Source organism: Podarcis tiliguerta (genome assembly GCF_965153285.1).
Source record: "Podarcis tiliguerta genome assembly, chromosome: 12".
In the NCBI taxonomy this organism is placed as follows: Eukaryota; Metazoa; Chordata; class Lepidosauria; order Squamata; family Lacertidae; genus Podarcis; species Podarcis tiliguerta.
Genome location: NC_139545.1, coordinates 24,019,285 through 24,044,088, shown reverse-complemented (window position 1 = coordinate 24,044,088; position 24,804 = coordinate 24,019,285). Strand labels below are relative to the sequence as shown.

At 46.4% G+C, this 24,804-nt stretch overlaps 2 protein-coding genes across 2 annotated transcripts; both read right to left on the bottom strand.

Moving 5' to 3' along the window:
- Positions 1-5,078, bottom strand: HOXA10 (homeobox A10). The gene is made up of 2 exons (XM_083405082.1): positions 3,344-5,078; positions 1-1,521 (listed from the first exon to the last, which is right to left on the bottom strand). The coding sequence occupies exons 1-2, from the start codon at positions 4,308-4,310 to the stop codon at positions 1,247-1,249; spliced, it is 1,242 nt and encodes a 413-aa protein (XP_083261208.1). The 5' UTR covers positions 4,311-5,078; the 3' UTR covers positions 1-1,246.
- A 5,316-nt stretch (positions 5,079-10,394) lies between these two features.
- HOXA11 (homeobox A11) lies at positions 10,395-18,482 on the bottom strand. Its single transcript, XM_083405152.1, has 2 exons — positions 17,507-18,482; positions 10,395-15,807 (listed from the first exon to the last, which is right to left on the bottom strand). Exons 1-2 carry the CDS (start codon positions 18,309-18,311, stop codon positions 15,575-15,577), a joined length of 1,038 nt encoding a protein of 345 aa, XP_083261278.1. The 5' UTR covers positions 18,312-18,482; the 3' UTR covers positions 10,395-15,574.
- Between the last annotated feature and the right edge of the window lie 6,322 nt (positions 18,483-24,804).

The following is a 24,804-nucleotide window of genomic DNA, read 5'->3' as shown; positions in this document are numbered from 1 at the left end:
TGTTTTTGTTTTTTTGTTTTGCTTTACTTCCACGCAGCATTACAATTCATTGGTTTTAAGGTAAGGAGGGGATGGACGAGAGATAAGAGCTAACATCGAGAATAACGCTATAGAATGCTTTGCTTGCAACAGTATCGGCATTTTAATAATATTAATAATATTAATATTAATAGACATTTATACATATTCTGTATTCATAGATATTTTTTTCTTTTAAAAAAAAAATCTTCTCTTTGCACTACACGCTTGACCTTTTCAACGCATGTAACTTCACAGTATCAAGGAAACCAGGGGGGGAAACTTTCACCTCCCTTGCTGTCCCCCACAGTCAAGTCAGGGGGGAAATTTCATCTGGTGGTCCAATATACATAGAATAACACACCTCTCCGTGGACAAAGTCGTTTCTCCCCTCCAAAGCGGGGAGATTTCTTCCTTCCTTCCTTCCATGTGCTTGCCAAGCGTAACTAGCGGTAACCCAAAGGTATCCAAAGCAAAAACTACCTCAAGTCATTACCTACAACCAGAAAGTGTAAGATTTTAGCCAATAAAGCAGACAAAGACTTTCCTCTCTCCTTTTTGGGGGGAAGGGGGAGGTGGAGGGGGAAGAGGTCTCATTTTCGTGGCAATTTTAAAAGTTGTAATATTAAATATGGATTTTTGGGTACGCGGGGGATTGGGCACCAACAAACATATAAGTGCGCCAGCCTTGGCTCCTGACACCGTATTCTATAACCTGATTTTATCTGGATCGGCTAGACGCATGCTTCCTATTAAGCAGCGGCGTGGCCAGATTTTAATTATTCAAAACCATTCTCGGCTCAGATCCAAAACACCAGCTATAGTTACAGTGGGGTGGGAGAGAACGCAAGTTGCCTTCAGTCTTATTTGGCTCAATTTTCTGAAAATGGAGTTTGGGAGAGGGGTGTTGAGAAGGGGAGGACAATAGGCATCTAGGGTTCTGAAAACCATTCCCCCCCCCCCTTCAGCACCAGACTTTCCAGAACCGGGAATTCACTGAGGGCAGTAGCGAACATGGATGGGGTAGTGTGCATCAGTTATGGCTTCATCCCAACGAAATCAATTACCAAGAGGCCATGGAGAGGCTGAGGATGTAATTGAAAGGCTCGGACGCACACAGGTGCGAGTAGCTAGAGGCTTAGGGGGTGGGGAGGAGACCGGAGGGGTGGGGGGTGGGGGTGGAACCGTCCTAGCTGTTTAGACCATCAAGATGCGTGCCTAGGGTTCATCAGGAGAAATTGAAGTTGGCTGTGAGCTCCCGGATTCGATTCTCCCTGTTCATTTTCTTCAGTTTCATCCTGCGGTTCTGAAACCAGATTTTGACTTGTCTGTCTGTTAGGTGGACTGTGCGGCTGATCTCTAGGCGACGCTCACGAGTCAGGTACATGTTGAACAAAAACTCCTTTTCCAGCTCGAGAGTTTGGTGCTTGGTGTAAGGGCATCGCTTCTTCCTGCCACTTTTTGCGGTGAGCCAGCTGGCTGCGTTCTCTCCTTTTGAATTGCCTAGTTTTAAGAGGGGGAAATAAGAAAAGAAAAAAGGGAAGGTTACCCGAACGACACCAGGAAAACTTGGGCGGCGTAGAGGGGCTGGGCTGGGGGATTCTTCCGTACTTAGTACCGAATATAAATTTGAGAAGGGCACTCTGGCCTTCCTTCAGGGTTCCTCTTAAAATGGTAGCCCCCAAAGGAGAGCGAGCATTGCAACACACTCCCTGACTTTGCCGCATCTCGCTGGTCTGAGAGACCGGATCGCTTTTGGAGTTGACACCGATGCGCACAAATGCCTTTGGCAGTGGCGTCTTGCAGGGTTTTGCCTCTGCTTCAGTCCTGGCCGTTTGTTCTCAAAACACTCGTTGCGAGACCGCCCCCTGCTCCCTCCCCTAAATCCAGATTATTTGAAAATGTGGTCTACGCTGCCGAAGCGCTCGATTAAAAAAAGAAGCAGCAGCCTTGGGTGGCTGGTTTTTTTTGTTGGGGGTGGGGTCGTTTTCGAATTGTTATGCCTAATATTTCTGGCGAATGAGGGCTGCAATCCCATCTAAGCTACTCCACACACCTTTCCAGAGCATGTTCGTACAGCAGTAAGTGCCACTGTGTTCAGTGCGGCTTACTCCCCGGTAAGCGGGTATAGGAATGTTGCGTTACTGAGAATCAAGCCCGTTCAATTCAGTGGTGCAGCAAACAAGCAAGCATAGGAACGGGCTGTGCGTTCCCAAATTCAAATTAAATCTAAACCGCTGGGTTGTTTAGCGCTGAGATGGTTCCTACAAGCACACACTGATGATGCACTTTTTTTTTTAAAGCACATATGCATTTCTCTTTATTTTTTGGAAGTACACTTAGCTGGAGGTGGGGTTGGGGCGGGAAACCCAACTCCCTCTGTGTGCATTTAGATAACGATATGCATATGCATATATGTGCGCACACACGTAACATGCTTCATTGCATCCTGTTTCAGAATTGTGGGAGAAACAACAACTGTCAGCTTACCCTGCAGAGTTCCCGGTTTTATTTTCTTATTATTATTTTACTGTTCCCTTTAATGGGCACCATGAAATAGAAAATTCTTCTGCAAAAGCCACTCGCCATCCCCGCGCGTTGAAATGAATGACTGAGCACCGACCAGGAACTCTGGCATTCTTGTACAGCTCCCATTCATTCCAATGACCCTGCGTATATTTCAGCACAGAAGCCTTGTGGCGCTCTGGAGAGCCTCTCGCAGCGCAGTCTCCAGCAGTCTAATTTGATAGTGCTTCATAGAAGAGAATTTTAACCCAGCTGCTTTTTTTTTTTTTTTTTAAGGCATCCAGGATCGTAAACTAGAACTTAGCCTGTTAATGGGCTTATTTATTGGCGCTGGCCCCTTGCTTACTTTGGACGCTTTACAAACATCTATGTTATCTCTGCAGTCACCTCAGCATCACTTGAGGCGAGGAAATACAGAACTGCAATTATCTCTTTTTCCTTTTCTTCTTATTTTGTCTCTTTTCAAGCCCTTTGGCTTTAGGATTTTACCCATACTCAGCTTTTCTTTTCTTTTTGTATGGCTCATAAACTCGAAGGGGTGGATATATCAATATTTATTTATTTACAGCATCCCAGCGTCCAAATATGAATGGCAGCTCAGCAGGTTACGCTAAGCCGCTCTATGAATGGCCATTTTGGCCAGCGAAGGGGGCTTCCAGTATTCTGGGCGATTCTCACCCCCTTATCGCATCCCACCCCTCCTGGTTTTTGTGGCAACGGGGCCGGCTGCCGTGCGCGGGGGCGGGGGAGCTAGGCGGGTAGACAGTAGTGCATTTATTTATTTTATTTTATTGCTTACCTAGCGTTTCCTTCTCTGGAGAGGGCTTGCTGTTCTCTGAAGGAGCCGGGGAGAGTTCTTCGGGGGCCGAAGAGGAAGCTTGCCCTTCTTCCTCACCCCTTTGGGCCACGCAAGCCAAGGTGCTGGGTGGGGATGAATCCTCGCTGTCTTTCCTCCCCGGATCCGGCGGTGGGACTGCAGGAGTCAACGCTGGCGGAGTTTCAAAGCGCACTTGAGGTTGCGGGGCGAACTGGGGAGGAACCACCATCTGCCCCGGATGGTGCTGCTGCTGCTGCTGCTGTTGGTGATGATGTTGATGGTGGTGGTTGCTGTTGTTGCTGTAGCTGCTGCCATTGCTGCTGCCGCTGCTCTTGCTGGTGCCGTAGGCTTGAGACAAGCGGAAGTAGCCTGGGACGGGCACCCCGGCGGCTGTCACGTTGTTCATGGAGCAGACCTCCGAGCTCAGCCTTGGGAAAACGGACAAGTCGGTGGCCGCCGCCTCTTTGGGGCCCTTCTCGGCGTCATAGAGGCAGTAGGAGCTCTCCTCTTTGATGTTGGGAGCGAAGGAGCAGGAGGTCGCCTGCGGGCTCTCGTGCTCTTCCAGGCGGCAGGACCTGGGGGGATCTAGCCAGACTTCCATCCCTGACATGTAGGCGTGAGAAGCCGGCGCCACGCTTGGAGAAGGGCCTTCATTGCGTTTGCTCAAGACCGGGAAAAGCCCGTAGCTTTGCAGCCCATAGGACAGATCGGACGCCTGTGGCAGGTAGACACCGCTGTTGTTGGGATAGTAGCCGCCGCCTCCTCCGCCTCCTCCTCCTCCAACTCCTCCGCCGCCCCCGCCTCCGCCTCCTCCGCCTTCCCCTCTGCTTGAGGCTGAGCTGATCAAGGAGTCCACCAAAAAAGAGTTTGCAGCGGGGCTCTCCGAGCATGCCATGGCCGTGGTGGAATAATTTGGCGAAGAGAGCAGATAGCCCTTTCTGGCTGACATTTCTTGTGCAAAACATGCTGGATATGATTAGAGATACCCCCGCGCCACGGCGAGTGCGTGCAGCCAATGGAATCCCAGCCCTCGCCAGCAACCCCTCCCCGTTTGGTTTCGTAGGCAATGAGCTGCTCTCAGGTCCACTGCTGAATTTTATATATGTGTGTGTGTATGTGTGCGTGTGTAATCGATGGTGCCACATAGCTGCCCTTGCCTAGGTAGCCGGGGTACAATTGATGTTGCCACATATAGGCTGCCTTTTGCCTGCGTGTGAGCAAAGGAGGGGGAAAGGCGCGCGTGGGCTCTCGCGCACACGAAGGAGAGACAAACAATAGAAAACAATTTGCCCCGGTTTTAATGCAACCCATAATTTAGCCAGGCTTCCTCTTTAAGCATATGCGCTAATATAAAATTGCAAAGGAGCATATTAAGCGTTTAGGTCATAAAGCGAGCTGTAAGTGAACCTTTCAACATCCCAACTCCTCTGTCTCTCTCTCTGCCACCTCGCCACCAACATCCCCCCCTCCCCCTTTTACTCTCCCAATCCCATCTCATACAGCCCATGGCTGTGATGAAATTATTAAAACCTCAGTATTTATTGTCAAGCCCTGGGACATGCTTTTGCTTACCTATTTTTAGTGGCGGTGATTATGGCATCACGGGCCACTGGAAGTTCTAAACCAATCTGACCTCCTCACTAGCACTGAAGGTTTACGGACATCATAAAGTCACCCAATGTCTCCTCAAGATGACATGAAGAAAATTCTCAAGCCTGGCTCCCATCTTTGAATATTGGCATATACGTGTTTTACGCGGAAGCAAGTCCCACTGTGTTCAGTGTGGGATGGGTGGGTTTACTTTCAGCTAAGTGTACATATAGAAATACCGGCTCAGAAGTCAACCCCCGCCTGGCAGAGAGGCTGAGGAGCGCCACTGTGAAATATTCCTGCCTAGCGCCGCAGAAGCAACAGCAACAATATGAGCCCATCTTTGTTGACCCAGTAAGCAAGCATTGCATCGAAGTCTTCCGTATCTGGTCTTAAACTAACATGCGAAGCAGAAATATCTGGTGTGTCTTGTAGGGACGAGGGTAGCAAAAGGTCTCACAGAAAGTGGATGCGAGATATCCTCAGATTAACATTAAATTCTAATGGTTAAGTGTTCGTTTTTTCGCCCCCAAGGGGGAGTATAATAATCACCCACCCACTAAGATTCAAAAGTGCGCCACAAGCAAATTATTTCAAAATATCCTCATTCTCAACCCATAAAAGGCTAAAAAGGACTGTCAGACAAAACTGTGTAGCCAGTTCCTAATTGTGGCGGAGATGGTAGACAAGCAGCAGACAAGAGAGTGAGACCGGCAGACGGGGGCAGATAGATAGATTTTATAATGGGGGGAGAGAGCGAAAGAAGGACTCCGCTTCTCTCTCTGCCTCTCTGTCTCTCATGTTCTTGGCACACGTTGTTTGGAAATAATAAAAACTTGAGACAAATAACATCTCTTATTGTCCATGGAGTCTTTTAGAATTATTATTTTTTAAGAAAAGAAAACAAACATTTGTTTAACTTTTTTTTTTTTTAGGTTACAAATCCCTGCGTTAAGTATCTCTTCTTCCAAACCGCCCCAGCTGGTAGGATTTAAATGATCGCCTGTCTCTGCTCCCAAGCGAGTAGGAATATTCTTTTGAACAATTCAATATTGTGCTGTAAATCTTCTGCTCGGTTCCGTTTTGGCACCCACTCCCTCGTCCATAAAGCCCTCAAAAGCGCTAAGAATGCCAAGGGAATCGGGAGGCAAAGGCGCTGCCTTATTTTCCTGACCAAGCCTTCGGTGTAGTGAGTGCTGCAGAGAGGGTGGCTTTCAGATGTACCCTCTCTCTCTGGCACGGCATACCCTTGGCTTTCATACAATGCAGGGCGAGTCCTGCAAAATGCTCATATGCCACTCCGCACATTTCCCCCTTTCCACACCACGGAGGGGGTGGGTAGGGTAGGATTGATCTGCCAAGCCTCGCATGCCTAATAACGCCCTGGTTTTGCCTACAAAAGTGGGGAAATTCCCTCCCTTCCTTTTGGGATTCCCCTCCGCTTCTAAAACATTCAGAAGGCAGCAGGACACAGAACGCGAGTTTTCTCCTAGGCGAAGGGGGCCTCCTGAGGTTTCTGGCTTGTCGGATGGGAAGCCTGGCAGAGATAGTTGCAACTTTGCCGGGCCCGTAAAATCTTTATGGAAAGGCAAGACGTCCTTCTTAAGCCACTTCCACCACCGCCATACCCATCACCCTCACCTCTCATCTCCTCTCCCACCCGCCAAGAATTGCACCCTGGGTTTTTCACTTCTGCTGGCTTCCAGCACAAGTTAAGCATGGAGGCAGAACAACCAGAGGCAGTGGGTCAGCAGCCTATAAGGAGAGCCGCCTTCCCCACACCCTGGAGTAATATTGTCCGTGTTTCCCCAACTCGACTTAACTTACACTGTGTTAATGTGTGAGGAACAAGTTCTTATCAGATTCCTAGGAGGGCAATATGACTTCTAGCAAAATTAATGCCATATAAGGAGCACTTTTATGGGCTAGCACATTGGAAACGTATTATCAATGGGCTTAGAGTTGTAACAGCAGATCTCCGCGCAGTGACATGGGACCCGCGCGCACGGCCCACCTTCGCCTTTCCCAGGACTTGGAGGGGCTAAAATCAGGTAGATCAAAACTTCGAGAAGGGGGAATCTCGTCCCTCTGTGGGGTGTGTTGATCCCCGCCTTCACCCCTCATCTGCCAGATCCAAAAGAAATGAAGCGCATGCCTTGAAAAATCTTACTACTTATGCAACAACAACAATAGCCGTCTACCTGGGGAAGGGTCCGTTGGCGAATAAAGGAAAGATACTACAAGTCTGTTTAAAAATAATAATCACCCCCCAGTTTAAATAAAAAGATTGCGAATCTATAGATCCCAATGGAAAGAATTCCCTTCCGCCATTCCTCTCTTTAAATAAGTGCTACAGTGAAGGTCGAGCCGATTCGTGAGTCTAGCGAAGGCGAAAAACCTGGAGATACGGGAATTCGCACCTCGTAAGTGCACGGGCGACTGACCATTTCCCGTTTCAAAGAGGTCCGGGGGCATCCCGTGGGCCACTTTGGAGGTCAATTGGACCTTTGGTCGGATCCATCCCAGCAAGACTCGGTTTCTGCTCTTAAGATTCAAGAGAAGACTCGAAGGGGAAACCGGCGGTCGAAACCAGAGGAGCGGGGCTAGGAAAATGGTTCGAAACCTCTTCTCTTTCAGGTTAGAACCGCTTGCAGCTGGACACACACACACACACCCTCTGCAATCAAGGGTACTCTTGGTTCCTTTTCACTCAAAGTATAAGGCAATAAGGAAGCAGCCCCTCGTATCCAGGGCCCCCTTTTATGGTTGCGTTTGTGGGACCCAAAGCGTCTGGGCTTTGATGGTCAAGGCACCCAGGGCCGGATCCAAAGCCCGGGGAGGTCAATGGTAAAGAGAAGGCTAGCATTTGACTCGGGGAAGCTTTTGGACCGCGCGAGGAGGAGCTCGTGAACTCGGCTCTCGGCGCCTTTTTCTTTAATCGCTAACAAGGCCAAAAGCATCGTCAAAGCCAGTGAAGTAAAACTAATAATGTGCACTTGATTTTTAACTATAAAAGATAATGGTCAATTCTAGAGCAAACTAAACTACTTTGGCGTGCATTGTGTGTAGCGGTAACATTTTAAACACTTAACAATGTGTCTCGGACATTAACCAGGACTTTATAGCATTTCTTGAGACTATTATGCAGGGCGCGCGGGGCGGCGGGGGGTGGAGAGAAGAGAAATGACTGCTTTTTCATTCTGCTCCTGCCAACAAACTCGTCTGGGAGATTGGGAAGTGGGTGGGTGGAGGGTTGGCGGGTTAAGCACCAGCAAACAACCAGCCAGCTCTACAACCAGGTTGCTCTGGAACATGTGGGTCGGCAAAGCCTAGAGTCTCCTTAGTTGAGTTATGGAATGGACCGAAGGCTCTCAGAAGCCACCCAAAGGGCTGGTAGTTTGAGGTGAGGGCTGGGGAGACGAGCTTTTGCACACTGCGGAGACACAGATATCCTATTAATTTTTTAAACAACAACAACAACACAGTTATTGGTCAAAGAGAAATATAATGGCTGCATTAGTACAGTCGTTAGGCTGTTTTATGAGTTTGAACTGAAAATTAAAAAAGACTGGAAGGGCTAAGGAAGGCACAGTAACTTAAGCCAAGTTAGATCGAAGGAGGGATTCCCCCCCCCCCCACCACTTTCTGTCTCTCTTCCTTTAAAATCCCACTCGCTGAAGAGAATGATTTATCCACTCCTTATTTCCAGGAGGAACTAAAAAGGTACAACATTGTTAAGAAAGGGATGCTATTTTGTATGCTAATTAAAACGGGCTTTATATTTCTGACATGGGTAAATTGAGGTTTTGCGGGGAAGGGGCTGGCGGTGTCGGGGGGGGGTTGCGCGGAGAGGAAGGAAAAAGTGTAAAAGCTATCATGGGAGTCGGAAGGCTGCCTGCCTTTAAATATATAGCCGCAGATTGCATTTTGTAAATCTCCACCCAAATTAATACAATCAGTGCGCACTTATTTAATATTAAAAGTGTCAGTTGTCAAGAATGTGACTGTGTGCCAAGGCAGTTTTCCCTCTGGAAAAATTTCCAAACAGGCGGCTTTCCATCAGGCGTTTTAAGAACTGCATCTCTGCGCCAAGAAAAGGTGTCAAACGACTACCGAAGTAATTTTTTATCTTCGCTTCGAAATTCTTTCAGGTTAAAAGGAGGGGGGAAGGGGGGAGAGGGCCTGAAGGGTAAAGAGTGAGCGACGATCGGGTTTGGGAGATTTATTTCCTTTAAAATTTGGACTTCGTTTGCACCTTAAGCCCATTTTTTTTCCTGGCAGCTGGGATTCTGGTCTGGCTGAAATCCTGCTCACCGGTTTGCTGGTGACTACCTTCCTTCTTCTCTCTGATAGTGGCGGGATTTATGTGCGGGCAACCGAGCGCAGGATCGCAGCCTGGCACCCCAGTGTTAAACGCGTCGGTCGGGAAGGAAGTCCTGCTGGTTTCAATAGGACATCCTTCCGCGCGAGAGTGGCTGGGACCACAGACGTATATGAATGCGTGTTTACTTGGACGTAAATTCAGTTGAAGTCAAGGGCATCTCTCCCAAATCAACGTCTCCTAAGGAATGGGAGCAGAGCACAAGTCTTTTCAGGTCTCAGTGGGGTTCACATTCAAAATAAGGCCATTCCAAGGCCTAAGCTAGAGGATCTGGAGCATAAGAAAGTTATTAAATACTACAATCCTGCGCACACTTAACCTGAAACTTGAAGCCCTATTGAATTTAATGCGACTCACTTCTGGGTTAGCAAGCCTAGCTCCAGGCTAGCAGACACGTATCTAGCATTTTCCGTCGTAGACTCCCGTCTGGTTCTAGTAGCCCATTATGTTGTGCACGTAGCAACGAAATTTGGAGAGAGTGCATTGATCTGACTCCAGCAAAGTTGGATTTCTCCCTTCGAATAATTTAGGCTAGGCAATAATATGTTGAAGTCAAAGCGAGGCGCATGCCTGAACCTATGCTTCTTCTTTTCTGTCCAACGTGAGTTCGGCACACTATTTCAAACTAGGAGGCAGCAGCTGTTCGCGGAGGGATATCTATTTGCATTTCTAAGTTACAACGTAAAATTATAATATAAAATTATATTGAAGCTCGGTCATGGTTCGTTCTCAGAGGCATTTCCTTTGCACAGATTTGGGGTGGGATGGGGAATACTAGATATCTGAAGGAGACGTCGAAGTGGATGACGCCTCTTTAAAGACCCTTAGGCGTGCTTGTGTGCGAAAAAGCAATCGTAGCATATTATAAACGTAGAGTCATTTTCACCCTCTCCCCCCAAGCACGCTATCCCAGCTTATTAGAAATCGAAGCGGGTGGGGAAGAGTGAATATAAGGAATTAGCTACAAGGAAGGTTGCTTTCTGACCTAGATCTACAGCAAACTTAATTTTACCACCAGAGGATATCTAGAGACTAACCACTGTGGAAACCTGATTATTTATATTTTTGGATGAAATGAAAGAAAGAGAAGCAACCAAAACTAAAAATGTATGCTTCTGAATACACGTATTTATTCATTTTTGCTGGTTTCTTTTTCTTTCTTCTTGTTGTTGTTAAAATGAAGGGGAAAATCTCTCATTTGAGTTTGTTATGCTTAAATTTTTATCATTTTATGTGGACACCATGCTACTACTACAGAAGCACGAGGTAACTGGTGACGTGATCTGCTAATGAGACCTAAGAAATTGATTAAATAAAAGCAAGATAGTTGTTGGGCTGAACGTTTCCCTCCTATGAATCGGTTGCCTTTGTTTCCATAAACACTGAAGGAAAGTTCCCTCCGTCTTCCCGCCTCGCCTCCTCCACCCCAACTTAATAACCGAGTAAAGCTTTAACACTGGACTTCAGAAATCATAGTTCAGTAGGGCGGTGCGTACCCAAGATAAGAGACTTTCTAACATAACACATGACTCGGACCAAAATATGCAAGCCGAAGAAGTTAATACCACACGCAGACTGCTAGAATAAAGTTGGGCCTGTCTGAGTGGGGTAAAGGGGGGGGGGGAATCGCATCGCGAGCTTCTATAATCTGTAATTTATCCCAAGGTCAGCTCGTCGACTGCTTAAGAAATCAGGACTGCTCCTCCTAATCTGTCCTGGGTGCTACACTGGTAACTCTCACCGTTAGCATCTGATCCCAGGCGCTTTACGCGAAAGGAAGCTCAAGAATATCCCTATCTGGATGTTGTATAATAGGCAGCAATCTAGAGAAAACTAGGTATCCCTCAATCCTATTTAAGTAATTGGCCCGCTCAGAATAATCATAACAGGAGATCCCTGCAAATTCGCTGCAGCAAGTATGCTGATGACCGTAGCTCCAAGTGTCCAGTTAAGTAAATTTCCTGTTATTGTATACAAGGGTTAGGCCTTCCAGATTATGGCTCCGCTCTCAGAATATCTCCACAGCAAGTACACTGCAGATCAATAGAGACAGGATCAACAGAGATATTTTAAATTCAACCTCCACCCAGGAATTGGCTTTACATGAGATCGCTCCGAGGTGGGGGTATTAAGCGAAAGGAGCTTTTACTCTACATCCAGCTCTATCGATTTCCAGCTCCTTCTGCTTAGAGTGGAGGAGAGTGACGCTGCCTCGGAAGAAAAAGGCATTTAATAAATATCGCTGTAAACCAACCATAGGCGGGCGAACTCGGCCAAGCTGGAATGAGCAAACCACAGCTCAAGTCCAATAGCTGCCATTTTCAGTCTACGCCGCTATAGATCTACTTGATAGAAGACACCTAGCGTCTTCCAGACAAACGTGGACATCCATAATCCTGTATTCCCAGGGATGCAGCTTTTATAAGAAAGCGGCCGTCTTGGCCTACCTACGCTTGTTTCACCACCGCGTGAACTGCTTGGCAGACCTTCAACCTGAAAACCTTTTCTCCACTCCTTTCGAGGAGTTGCTCTCTAAACTTAGCAAGCCTTCAAACAATACTTTCCACAGCCAACCTTTTAATTACTGGCTTTCCGAAAAGACACCGCACCCCTGGAGTTCCACTTCCAAAAAGAAATAAAAATAAACGTGAAAGGACTTAATCGAGAGCAAGTAGACCTAGAGGTCACCCCAGCTGCACCGTGATAAGAGCTGCTTCCTCTTTAATCAACCAAACTTAGCCTCAAAGGAAATACTCACCCTCTGGAAGCCCGGAGTAGTCAGCCTTGAGAGTGTGTGTGAGAGAGAAGCTCCTGGCTCGACCCTCGTGCTTCTCCGTGAAGGAGTGAGCAATCGGCTTCACCTTACCTTTGCAAATCTGAGCGTGGAAAGTGAAATAATATAATGTGCAGCTCCTAGAACGCAAGGGGAACAAAGGCCAAGATTTCAACCCCCCCCTTCCTCTCCCCCTCTTCTCCCACTGCGGCTTTGACATTGATCTGAAGAACGCCATCTTGTGGCAACAGCGTTGCTCCGCAGAGCTGACCTGCCGGCCGGTTTCCAAATGCCCCGCGTTAAACGAACGGATGCTAGCGCAGACAATTGCCCTCCGCAGATCTACCCTCCACAGCTCAGAGATGGCTGAAACAAACCTCCGCCTCGTTTATAGCCCAGCTTTCCCAGTATGCAAATAGAAGAGGGGGGAGGAAAGTCGAGGGCACTTTTATAGCTGCATTGTCCCGGCAACACATATGGGATGTCCCCCCACCTTTTTTTAACTGGGCCAGGAAATCACCAGCAGCCTCTCCACAAAACTGGAGAAACTCCATGAGTCAACCTAGAGATGAATAACCAGTTAATTTTTAACTAGCAAAGGAAGTTGCTGCCTGAACATTTATTGCCACCCGCCTATTCCTCTCCCTGTCTTCTCCCTCTCTTTCTCTTCTCTCCATCTATCTTTCTATCTCTCCCTTTTAAGAGTTGCATTCCTTTGTAGCATGCTAGCCAAATAAACAAACAAGCAAGTGAGCTCCATTCTCTCTCTCCTCTCTCCCCCTGCGCTTCATCTTTGTACATTTCCTTTGACCAGACGCTGTCTGGCTTAGGTGGGGGTTGTCAGCAAAAGCCCAGAGCCAGTTAGCCCTTCACCTCAAGGTTATGGGTGATGTCCAAAGCAATACAGAAGTTCAAAGCCAATAAACAATAGGAGAAAACAGTATGTACTTTCTCTCCTGATTAAGTGTAAGAGAGGAAAATCAACCTCATGCCACATCCTCAAAAAGGTCTTCGGTGGGTTGTTTTTTAATTTTTAATTTCCACCCCCGCTCCAGAGATTAAGAACGAAAACCACACACAGCCCATCTGGGCCTCACTCGCAGGAGGAATGCCTCGCCATCCTCTTTCCCTAGGAGTTACCACAGAGGAACCAACACGTTTCAACCAATATGCTTCATTCTGCCTCGCTATCATTGCCGTTTTGGGGATCAGGTCCTGCCACAAACATTGCTTAGCACTTAAAGGAGTGTGTTCAGAAATATGGCGCCCGAGATAAACAAGAGCGGACCAGCCCAGAAAAAAATCACCAGCTTTTCTAATAGGTTTTACACCTGTGAGCAAATGTATAAAGCCTGTAATCTGCAGTTACTTGAAGGAGTGATCCTCCACCTCCTCCCACTTCTACAAACCGGTGAAACCTGGCCTCAAGCTCGCTGCAGTCTGCCTACGCATTCATAAATACCAGACATGTTGCACTGCCTTATCCTGAAGGACCAGAAGCAATAGGTGAATGGAATTTCCATGAAAGCATCCCATTCAGGAGCCATGATTCAAACTCTCAGAGCCCAGATCAAGGAATATCCATTAATACAACACAAGGATTAAAAAAAAATTATTATTATTATTATTATAAATTTCCCACATGTTTATTTTCGTTGTGCGCCGTACCACTGTATACATGCCACGAAAGACCTTCGCATAGTAAAAGAAACCGTATTTACATATATGACGATACATATCTTCAAACAGTGTTGGAATATAAAGGTATTGCGTTTTGTGAACCGTGTAAAAGAAATCGTGTCCCTTTTCGAAGCTGGTGGTTTTTACAACATTCTAGTCGCCTTATCTTTCTTGCACAGATATTATTATTTTTTAAAAAAGGACAAACTCGACATTTTCCAAGGAAAAGGACCGTTAAAAAAACATATACCAACCAAAACGGATCATTTAAAAATGTACAAGTCTTGTAAAACACCATTCTCGTATGAAATATACATTCAGATATTCTCGACAGCAAGCGACTTTTACAATAAAACACAATATCCTTTGTAAACTGATATAGACTTTTAAATAGTTCTTTCTTTTAAAATTCGTTGTTCTCTCTCTCTCTCTCTCTATTTCTCACTCTCGCTTTGGTTCCTGCAGGGAAATATACTTCTTTTATATATATTTAAAATAACTCCAGGGAACTCTCCGTTCTTTGATTCTGCCGCCTGAACGATTAAGGAGGGCTTTCGACACTTAATAGTGAACAAAAAGATCTGAAAACCAATCCACCATATTTACATTGTTTGCCTTCTGCTTGGGCTTCTAAGGGAAAGAAAACGCTAGTTATTTTAATGATCTGATCTCAGTGCACTGCACACATCCAGGGTCCAATTAAGTGTTGTGTGGTATTTGCCAAACTGTCCTTCTCCACAGGTATTTCCTGAAGAAAGTTTGTGAGACAGAAGCCAGAAGCTTCCTTTTACGGTTCCCCCTTTGGAGCTATTAGATTAGTCTTTCTTTCTCCCTCTCTTTCCACCCCACCGTGCACTTTTATTTATTTGTTTGGTTTTTAATTTTTTTTTTTAAGCATTTAAATAAGAACATAATGATTTGTCTCCAAAGGGACGGCCACTTTTCGACAGTTGTTGTTCATTTTTTGTTGGGGTTTTTTAAACGAGAGCTAATGCACGTGGCTATGTGTTTGACTCTCCAGTGATTGTTTCCTTACCATATATGGCGAATTAATACCTGAAATGGTTTCAAAAGGAGACTGTCAAACCTTCCACGCCATAACTCCCTATCAACAGCACGGTTAGACTCAACACTACTACACCTCTACAAACATTTATGATTGGCCTTGCAACTGCTTAAATTTTTCGAACTTGGTCAAGAGGGTAACCGCTCTTGCGGAAGAAGGTTTGTCATTTTAAGGGTCGAGGAGGGGAAGGTGATGGGACGGCGGCTGTGCATTTAGAGGTTGCGGGGGCTCCTGTAGGTTTTCTTTTGCAGTAGTCCATCAGGCATGGTGCAGCCATGGGTAGCCTTTCAAGCAATGTTCCACAGTAAAACCAAAGTAACATAGTTTTAGACCGACACGAATCCAATAACTCACTCCCCGCTTTTTCACGTGTGAACCCGCGTTGGGATGAGTTGCAGTGTCTATAGGTAAGAGGTATAAAATTGCCCTCGGAGCACAATATGGGGGTGGCGTGTTTGGAAATGCGGGTCCAGGGTGTAAACCGTTTCCAGTTGATATGCCGAGAGCTTTAAGAAGAACTTTTTTTAGGGGGGGAGGGAAAAGTAGCGGGAAACCCCAGTTGGCTTACATTTTTATGGGGACGAAAAAAAATATTAGTGTGGTGTTTTTTCCCAGCGTCCTCCGTCACTTTGCACACCTCCTTCTCATAGGTAACTCTGTGGCTTGACCTTGTCATGGGCGAGATCTGAATTTAATCTCATCTTGAAAAACGCTACGAGTTTTTTAAAGTAGTGGATTAGCTGAGTAATATTGTAATCGGTCCCTGTTAATTTTTTTCTCTTTCATTCTTCTGTTTTGAAACCATATTTTTACTTGACGGTCGGTCAAGTTGAGCATTCGGGAGAGCTGGAGGCGTTTCTCTTTGTTTATATAGACACTGAAGAAGAATTCCCTCTCTAATTCTCTAATCTGATATTTGGTGTAGGGGCATCTCTTTTTACGGGTGCGTTGTCCACCTGTTGAATGACAAAAATAAAAGGCAGAAGCCATTAAGTCTGGGATCAGATAGGGCTGGGGGACGACTGCAATTCATATTTAATAAAGGGACATTCTTGGGTTGAACCATTGAGAAAAGGCCTGTTTATTAGCTACATAAAGTTGACGCTCTGTTCCGTTCTGCAGCTGTATTAGCCTGACCTTTATTTGAGGAACATATTTGCATGTAATATTCCAAAATCCCAACATCTTCGCTTTGAAGCATCACTTCAGGCAGTACACCTGAGGCGCTATGCTATGGAATTAAAACCCACAGTGTCCAAACTACTGACTCCCTAATCAGCAGAATCTGCAGTGCACAAGATCTAGATGGACATCGCACAAGCAGTCTCCTAATAATACAATGCTTGGCGCGGGAAGGTTAAGAAGGTTGATAGCAGACTCTCTGTAACCTAACCCAGCTGTGACAATGTTCTTGCAACCCAGTTTTGCAACTCAGTTTTAAGAGAGGACACAGGGAGCTTCATCGCTTGTTTCACCCCTGAAGGACATTATGACACCAGGATCTGAGAAGCCAAATGGGCTCCTGTACATTGACCGAGGTTTTTTTTTTTTATAATCTTAAACTTGGTTTTGCTTTTGTGTGCAGCTTCCTTTTGTTCAAAAATAACAAAACAGTACCCCAGCGCCCTAGACAACCACTAGTTCATTACATCTTATCACTCGCATCTGGGGTGTGTGTGTTTTAAATTTAACCCCTCTGCTATATTCTCTCAAGTCCTTTGGCTCCTTCATAGCCACACTGGGGTTAATGTTCATAGCCCCCCTCCTTTAATGTTTAAAGGCTTTTTACATTAAATATTGGTGCTATATTTCCTGGCAAACACACATACACACAACACGTCCCCATTTGCTGTTACAGCTCATTACAAGGCTATTTTCCTAGGCTTTTGAAGGTGAGGGGGTGAGGAGCAAGAAAAAATCTACATTAAAAAAATAAAACCAGGCAGTGACAGGTTGAATAGCAATTGTAAGTAGCAAACTGTTGGGCAGAAGGCAACACATACTTGCCACATTGTCTTAGGAAAATGGCTTCCTTTAGACAAAAAAAGGCCAGCTTTAGGTTAATCTGTTGCTTTAACTATATTGCTACAGTGCAGGCAGCTAGTTTTTCTGCTAAACGCTATTCCCGGGCAATCGTTAAAAAACTGGGATGGCTTTGAATCCAAGTTTCTAACTAGGCTTCTGGGGCAACACATGGCTTTTATAAAAAAAAATCCAAAAAAAGAGAGAAGAAAAATAATCACAGGATTACATGGATATCAAAGGACTCAGAAATCCCCTTTTGGGTACATTTACAGGCGCAAAACGTGCGTTATTATATTTTCAAGAGTTTGACCACAGAGCCTTTCTCTCCCCAACATCCTCTCTCTCTCTCTTTATTCTTTTTTTATGATTTAAGGGGGGGGGGGACTTTTCCTTTTTTTTCTTTTTTTGTTTTAAAAAGGCATCCATTGGCCGGTGGGTATTTCACGGCCAATTTCAGTCCCCGCCACGTGATCTCTCCTTTTATAACAAAGTTTTGTTGGGGGAAATCTACAGGCCCTTCCATAAACCTTATATGCTTATAAAACAGCATATAAAAATTTAACAGCGGCGGTGCGCTAAGATTTCCAAGTCCGCTTCATAAAAGCGCCAGGGCGCTGCCTTTATACGTACTGGAGCTGCTGGATTTCTCCTCATTGTTGCCGGAAGACGAAGCCGGGCTGCTGCTGCTCTCCGTCCGCCGCCGCCGCTCCTTCTCCTCCGCAGCCGAGGCCGCGGCGCTCGCGGCAGCCGCCGCCGCCGCCGCCGCCGCTGATGCCGCGTCCCTGGCGCAGCTCCCGTCCGAACTTGACGTTGCGCCGACGGCGGCGGCCGGCCCCGGAGCGGCTCCCCCTCCTGGGGGCATCTTCTCGCCGTTCTTCTCGCCTGCATAGTCCGAGTGGCTGTCGGCCGTGCCATAAGCCGTCTCGAAGAACTGGTCGAAAGCCTGCGGGAGCACCCCGTTCCTGCCCACGGTGCTATAGAAATTGGAGGAGACGCTGGCGGCGGCGGCGGTGGCTGTCGTAGCCGGGTGGTGGCCGTGATAGACGGCGGCGGTGTTTTTCCCGAACATCTCGCTCATGCTGGCGGCAGCGGCAGCGGCGGCGGCCGTGTTGGCGGCGGCGGCGGGCAGGCAGTCTCTGTGCATGATCTCCTCGGCCGAGTAGCAATGCGGGAGGTTGTTCCTGTGGTGCCATTTACTAGCCGGATCAATGGCATACTCGCGGAAGGTGACTTCCCGCACGGGTTGGACCTGGGGTAGGTTGGAGGAGTAGGAGTATGTCATGGGGCGAGAAGACGGGGTCTGGGGCAGGAAAGAAGGGAGGCTGGAGAAATCAGGACCCGACACGTAGTACGTGCAACTTGGCAAATACATATTAGACGAGCAAGGGACACGCTCATCAAAATCCATCATTAGGCTACCTCGGGCTCTCCGCATTAGCCGAGCTTAACATGATTCTCTAATGCAGCTGCCTCTTTGAAGCAGATCCGTGAAGTAAGAAATTTGGAGACGTAAAGCTGACGTGGAAATCTATCCCCATCCTTAGCAGGGAGGCGCTGGTCACGTGACCAAATGTTGAAATTGACAAGCTGCGAGTATGGGCCCTCTCTCCTTCTCTCCCTCCCTCCTGTCGTCCCCCCCCCCCCCGCTTTTCCCGCCCCCTCCTCTTTTGTAGCCATCTCAAGGGAAGCAACAGATCGTCACTTTTGGTCTTCTGGCTAAAAAGCACGAGATCTAAAGTGCAACTCACGCGGGCCTCGTGGACAGTAAGGAGGACAGAAAAGACTGCTAGCCTCTGTCCGGCTCTCCTTCTTTCTTTCTCTTTCTTCCTTTCTTCCTTCCTTCCTCGCTCTCTCTCTCTCGCCCTGCAGCCCTTCTCTTCCCACCCGCGCGCGCAATCAAGCTATCTTGAGCCTATTAGCCCGCTGAAGTGCCCACGGATCTCTCTCCCTCTCCCCCGCACCATCTCTTCCCTTCCTCCACCCCCACCCCTTTAAAAGCACGTTGAGTCGCTTTCATGAGATGCCGTGTAATCTCCTAATTCTGTCCAGATCTTGGCTTCTGGGAAGCGCTGCTCCGCAAGCGACGGGGTCCTTGGGAAGGGCTCCTCCGGAAGGTACTCGCCCAGCCCTGCAGGGGTTTTTGTTTTTCTGTCTCTCCGAAGGCATGGTCGGGGAAGAATGTGCCAGGGCCAAGTCTGTACTGATTTTCATGGTGAATGGATGACATGCTCGCGTTCATGTTCGACTTCCGAAGGCACTTAAACGCCTTCCTTTCCTACGTACTAACCTCAGAGAGCCTGGGCTGCTTCATCCTAGCTCTGCTCTAGGCATTTCACGGTCTTTTATGCTCCCTTAACAAGGCTTTTCCTCTCCGTTCCCCGCACACACACACCCTCCCCATCCCCGGCCTCCTCTCGCTTTGAAACCCCAGTTGCTCGATTATTTTTATTTTTGTCCATTATTACATGCAATGGCAGGACGTCTTTGGATTGCAACCCATCAGGTGAAAGAGCAGCAAGCGACCTAAGGGCAGCTGCCTACCTGAGAAACCCACAGCGAGGTCGGATGAGCCCTAGGCGCGCGCCCCTCCCCATCCTGAAAGGTGTTCCTCGGAAGTAAGTGCCGTTCATTGCAAGGGACTCGTGAGGAGCATTAGAATTCCAGCGGGTGAGCCGCAGCAAGAAAGAGTCTTGCGGCACCTCTACAGCCAACGCGTTTCCATGATGGCACAAACTGGCGTGGACTGGAATCATTTGGTCAGATGCACCAAGCCAGACATATATCTGCGAGCAAGAAGTATGCAAAATTAGCAGGGACAGGAGGCAGACGAGCCAGGATTTCGGCGGGTCCGAATTTCAGCGTTAAAGTTTAACTGCCTTAGTGGCTCTATACTGTATAGCACTAACCCCAGTCTGCAGAAAGACCTCTTTTTTAAAGCTTTGACTATAGTCGGAGGAAAGGCGGCCTTATAGAGAGGAAGACTGTATAGAGAAGTGATCAGGGCTGGAAGCTCACTCCAGCGATTCAGGATTTAGGCTCATTGAACTCAGTGGAGCTTACTTCCGAGGAAGCATGCGCAGGAAATAAAAGGCAACTGGCTGTGTTTAGAAGTAGCGTCCACACCCAAGAGCAAAAGGAAACCAGGTGGAAGTGCTGCTGGTGGTGTGTGTCTGTGTGTGGAATAATCCTGCCAAGCGACAGGAAAACCTACAGCAACCATGTCCCACCCTTTCCTATGTGTACCCGCTTAATTTTAGTGAGATCCGTGTTTTGGCTGAATCTGATTATAGCGGGGGGCAGGGTGGGGAAAACAGAGCTACCACAAGGCCACAGATAACTCACTATGGAATTGGTGTAAAAAGAAAACCCCGCGCACATATCATTCCAGGGGATGTCATGATCTCTTGGGGGTACCTTTTTTTTAAAAAGGGAGGGAGACATCCTTTTTTAAATTGCTGTTTTACCACCCACCCACCCACGTAACTTCTTCTTTTTTAATACATCAGAAGCTCAAAGTTCTACTGTACATGCTGGAGATCCGGGGATTTGAATGTCAAGATCGATTTGTTTATTTATTGCTGAACTTATCGTAACTGACTCAATAACAAATCTAATCATGTTGGGTCCTGGGAGGGGGAAAAAATCCTCATTATGTATTTTCTCTGCGTTCGATTTAACTGTATACGAAGCTGCAAATATCAATAATATCTAGTAATTACTTTGTAGCGGAGTAAACTAATTTATTAACATTAATGTTTATATGCCTTTTACCTCGCTCTTTCTCTGGCTCCCTATTTTCTTTTCTCTCTCCCCCCCTCCCCTCTTCTTTTTCTTCTTATTTTACAAGGGTTACCAATCACAAATCAAACGCTTTGGACATATCCCTTTAATGAACTCTTTATTTTGGATCGCTGGAATAACTTTTATGGGCCTTCAACGGTTGTGAGCTGAACTTGAAATTATTAATTAATCTCCCTCCTTGTCGCATTTGCCAAGAGAGTGGATGGAAATAAGAGATAAGCGTGTCATCAAAGGGCTAGTTACAGATTGCTTGGGTCTGTGTGGGACTATAAAACTGTTTTATTTCTTTTCTTTTAGAGTGTGGGGGGGGGGTAAGGTGCAGAAATATGCAACATTGATGCTTGCCAAATTGGCCTTAACGACAGCCTTTTGATTTTATTTTCCCTCCGTCCCGAATAAAACAAGGTACCTGAGAATTGTATCTAGCTTACATTTGTACCATATGTATACATATGGTAGAAAATACATAATGAAGATCCCCAGCCCCAGGACCCAAACCATATATATGTATGAAAAGATTGCTTGATTCCTTTCCCTTCCAACTGGACAAGAGTGGATTTCTGAAGGCTCCCCCCTTTTCCTCCCCAGTGATAACAAAGGCGCCACCATTGCCCAGACTCGCTCCGCCTCTCCTGCCTTAGCAAACAACTTTCTTGCACTTGTATGGAGGGTGGGGGGCGGGTGGCTTTTACAGGCTCTCATTGAACCCGGCGCGTCTAGGAGAACCGAAAACAGTTCTAGACTGGCCTGGGGTTTTATGGCACTTTTGGCAGTCAACTTCAGCTTGTCTCTGAGCGGACATGCCAGATCCGACCGACTGAAAGCCAGGAGACAGACAACCACCTACACGGATTCCCCCCCCCTCCCCGCCTCGCTGGTTTCAATAAGTCTGCTGCAGCCTTAGGTGAAAAGGGGGCAGGTTTGGAAGCCCAAGGTTTGTTGTTCGGAAGGACTCCAGGTCCTTTAGGAGGTGACCGAGAGCCTTGCATGTTCAAATCCTTTCAGACAAAGGGGAAATTAAGATGGGGCGGCGAGGAGGATATAGGTTGAAGGAAGCCTGCCCAGTTGTCTGCACCTTCAGCCATCTCCTGTCTGGCTTGGGATATTAGTGATGGGTTTTCGGTTTTCGGAAATGTATTAGATACTCGGAGATTTGGGGGCAGTTGCATTTTTGTGCAAAGGAAGATGTGGCGGTGTGTGTGGTGGAGGAGGGGTGGGGGACACACACTATGCATTGACTCCTGGCAACCGCTTACATTTGTGAAGCCATTAAAGGCTATTATGCAAAGGGACAAGACTTAAGGGTGCCGCTAGTCTCAGAATTAGTAGGCACCCAAGGCACACTTATCTCTGCTTTATTTGCTGCTAAGTGATAGGCCGCTAATGTGTGCCTCCAACTCCTCCAAATGGGCCCTCAGTTATGGTGAGCCTGCTGTTAAGGTGGCTATTTTGGGGGCTTATTTGTTTGCTCTCCTTTTTAAAAAAAGCCCCCCCCCCTTGAAATGCAATATCCGCAACTTCCTCTGCGGAGATTCGGTAGGAAGAGGGAAAAGGAGCTGAGGATCATCCCCTCAGCCTGCGCCATCCCCACAATTCACCTTGAGCGAAAGCCACGTAGATACCACGGAGGTGTTTAGTTTGGGGTTAGAAACCGAAGGGTCTCAATTTAAGGATTTAAGGATTCAGTGCACGTAAGTGGGGGAAATAGGAAAACACATGCCTCCACTAAACGAGGAAGAGCGGTTTCCATTCCGGAAGATTATAGGCTTTCTCTTCGTCGTTGTAACGAGCACAAGAAGAAAGATTCGAAATGCTCCCTTTGTTCTCTAAAGACCTCGCTTTATTATATGTTAAATGCCTCTTCGCTTTCTTACCTATAAATTGTCTAGTATGGTTATATGCCAGGCGCCCGACGCTCAGATGTATACGATATTATAGAGAATGGTTGCTTCTTTATGGGTCTATATTTGGCAGATGTTTGTGAAAATTCGCTTATCACGTCTTTTTCTTAATGTATAATGTGTTTTGCCATTGGGCCCATGCTGCAGAATTTTATTTTATTTTCAACTGATCTCCTTCAGTTCAGATGTCCGGCGGTACATGTCGCTGAACTTAAATGGGGTTTAGGTCTGCGGGATTTGTCATGTTACTGGGGGTATATGCCCTCTATTAGCTAGGTAGGTTGCATATGGCACCTAAATGGACAACCAGGAGAGATGCTGGTTTGGGGTTGTCGGTGCTGCAGGTGACTCCTGGCTTTTAATTTTCCATTACTTAAAACAAAAGCAGCTATGTAAACGAAGTTTCATTTCTGTAGAACCATTTATAAACTATGCTTGTAAATGTATTCTGTCCCATTGGCCAATATTTCCCCTCTATTTGCTGTTCTTAAATGCACACTTGCTGTTATAGAAATGGCCTACAAATACATAAATAAATTCACAGGGCATGAACCAGATAAAATTAAGCATTTTCATTCTCCCTTATTTCAATGGTGAGAGATTTTCTCCTGTTTTCTGCTACTGAACTCAGTGGGGTTTAGAATCACTTGTACACTGGATCATGTCCCTGGAAGCAATTATTAGGAATATTGAAAAGAAATATATCTTTAAAACAGTAGCTTCGGTTGTATTTCCCTAACAGTGAATGGATATTAACAAAATACAAATTGTGGAACAAGGTGCTCTGTTTTCTTGCAATTTGACCTAGAGATACTGGTGTCAGTATTTACGTTAAAAATTAAAGCAAATGCATTTGAAAATGTATTTTTGTTGCCTGATGAGATGGCGCTAACTGATTCCGACCCTATACATATTTGATTAGAAATAAAGTATGGGCCCGATCCTATCTAAAACTGGAAGTGTTTCACTGACATCGGAAATCATGGCTAGGTTAAAGTTAAGGGTTTTTAGTTGCCATGAGTTTAAGCAAGAAAGGTTGACTTTCCTAATTAAGATTATTACAACCCGCCTAAGTTACTTTCCCTATCTTAAACTGCGTTTGCTTCCAAGCAAGCCCCATCGCTTTCCACGAAATCTGCTTCCAAGTAAGTACCCTTGGAGCTATGAACAGAATGTTACATGTGCTTTCAAGATACGAATATACCGCTTACAGACGGCAGTCGTAGATGTGAATTTTCTGTATGCCTTTCGTCCACCTCAGTGCAACGTTCGTTTCATTATAGCACTCAGCAACAGCTTCTGTGATAGACTGTACTGTACACTCCATAGCGTTGCATAAGCGTTTGCAAATAAAACTGAGGTATTCCTTTAGATGTTGCAGTCAGTGTTTCTGTAACCGACTGGCCGGAGAAGGAGCCACATATTCATGCTCTTGTGCTTTGCGTGTGCATTCTGGCGTGTACATTTATTTGACCACTCTCCTTCCCCCACTAAATGAAAATATGGGCAGCACACACAATTACAGGATTCACAAGTCTTCTTTTGAGTCCCAATACATAAAGCGTCCAGATGCAAGGTTCTCAAGGTGTTTAGAGCAGCTAACTTGGTTTGAGAAGAAAAAGCAGGAGCGTGAGGGCTGGAAAGGTCTGCACGTTCCTTAATGGACAAAACACACCCGGTTCATATCCGCGAAATCCCTAACAAATCAGCCCTTGCTGAACGTAATAAGCACCAGCCGGTTAAACCACAGCACTGTAGCTACTACCAAGGAATTTATATTTCTAGCATTTTTGCGTCTGGATCTGTCCCAGCAGATCTGCTGCTTCAAGAGAGTAAAACACACGGACACCGCTCTTGTAAATTTCAAATACATAATACCCTCTGACATCCTAATGAGAAGTCCAGCCGCGGATTCTGAACCTGGTGGTTTTTCCTAAAGACCGTGAGGTCAATGTCTGGTCTGCAAAGGAGACCATTCCCGTTTAAAAACAACCAAAACAACCGCAGGACAACATTTCAAGTTTGACATATTTAGACGTATTGTCACAGGTGATGCCTTGAACTTGACCTTAAGTTTGTTAATCAACAAAATCCACGAAAATAAAACATTTTAATGCAATGATCGTGCTCTGTTTCATTATTTACTTAATGGATGAAAAACTGTTCAATTTCTTTCATTTCTCTATTCCCAACATTGAAAATTTATTTCTTGTTCAAGACTGGATA

What these genes read in the sequence shown, in the direction of transcription:
- HOXA11 (XM_083405152.1), bottom strand. Translation starts at nt 18,311, where the DNA reads ATGCGGAGAGCCCGAGGTAGCCTAATGATGGATTTTGATGAGCGTGTC. An exon ending in GGAGAAATCCAGCAGCTCCA is followed by an intron (nt 15,808 to 17,506) that starts GTACGTATAAAG and finishes GTCATTCAACAG; the next exon opens with GTGGACAACGCACCCGTAAA.
- HOXA10 (XM_083405082.1), bottom strand. Translation starts at nt 4,310, where the DNA reads ATGTCAGCCAGAAAGGGCTATCTGCTCTCTTCGCCAAATTATTCCACC. An exon ending in TCCAGAGAAGGAAACGCTAG is followed by an intron (nt 1,522 to 3,343) that starts GTAAGCAATAAA and finishes TCTTAAAACTAG; the next exon opens with GCAATTCAAAAGGAGAGAAC.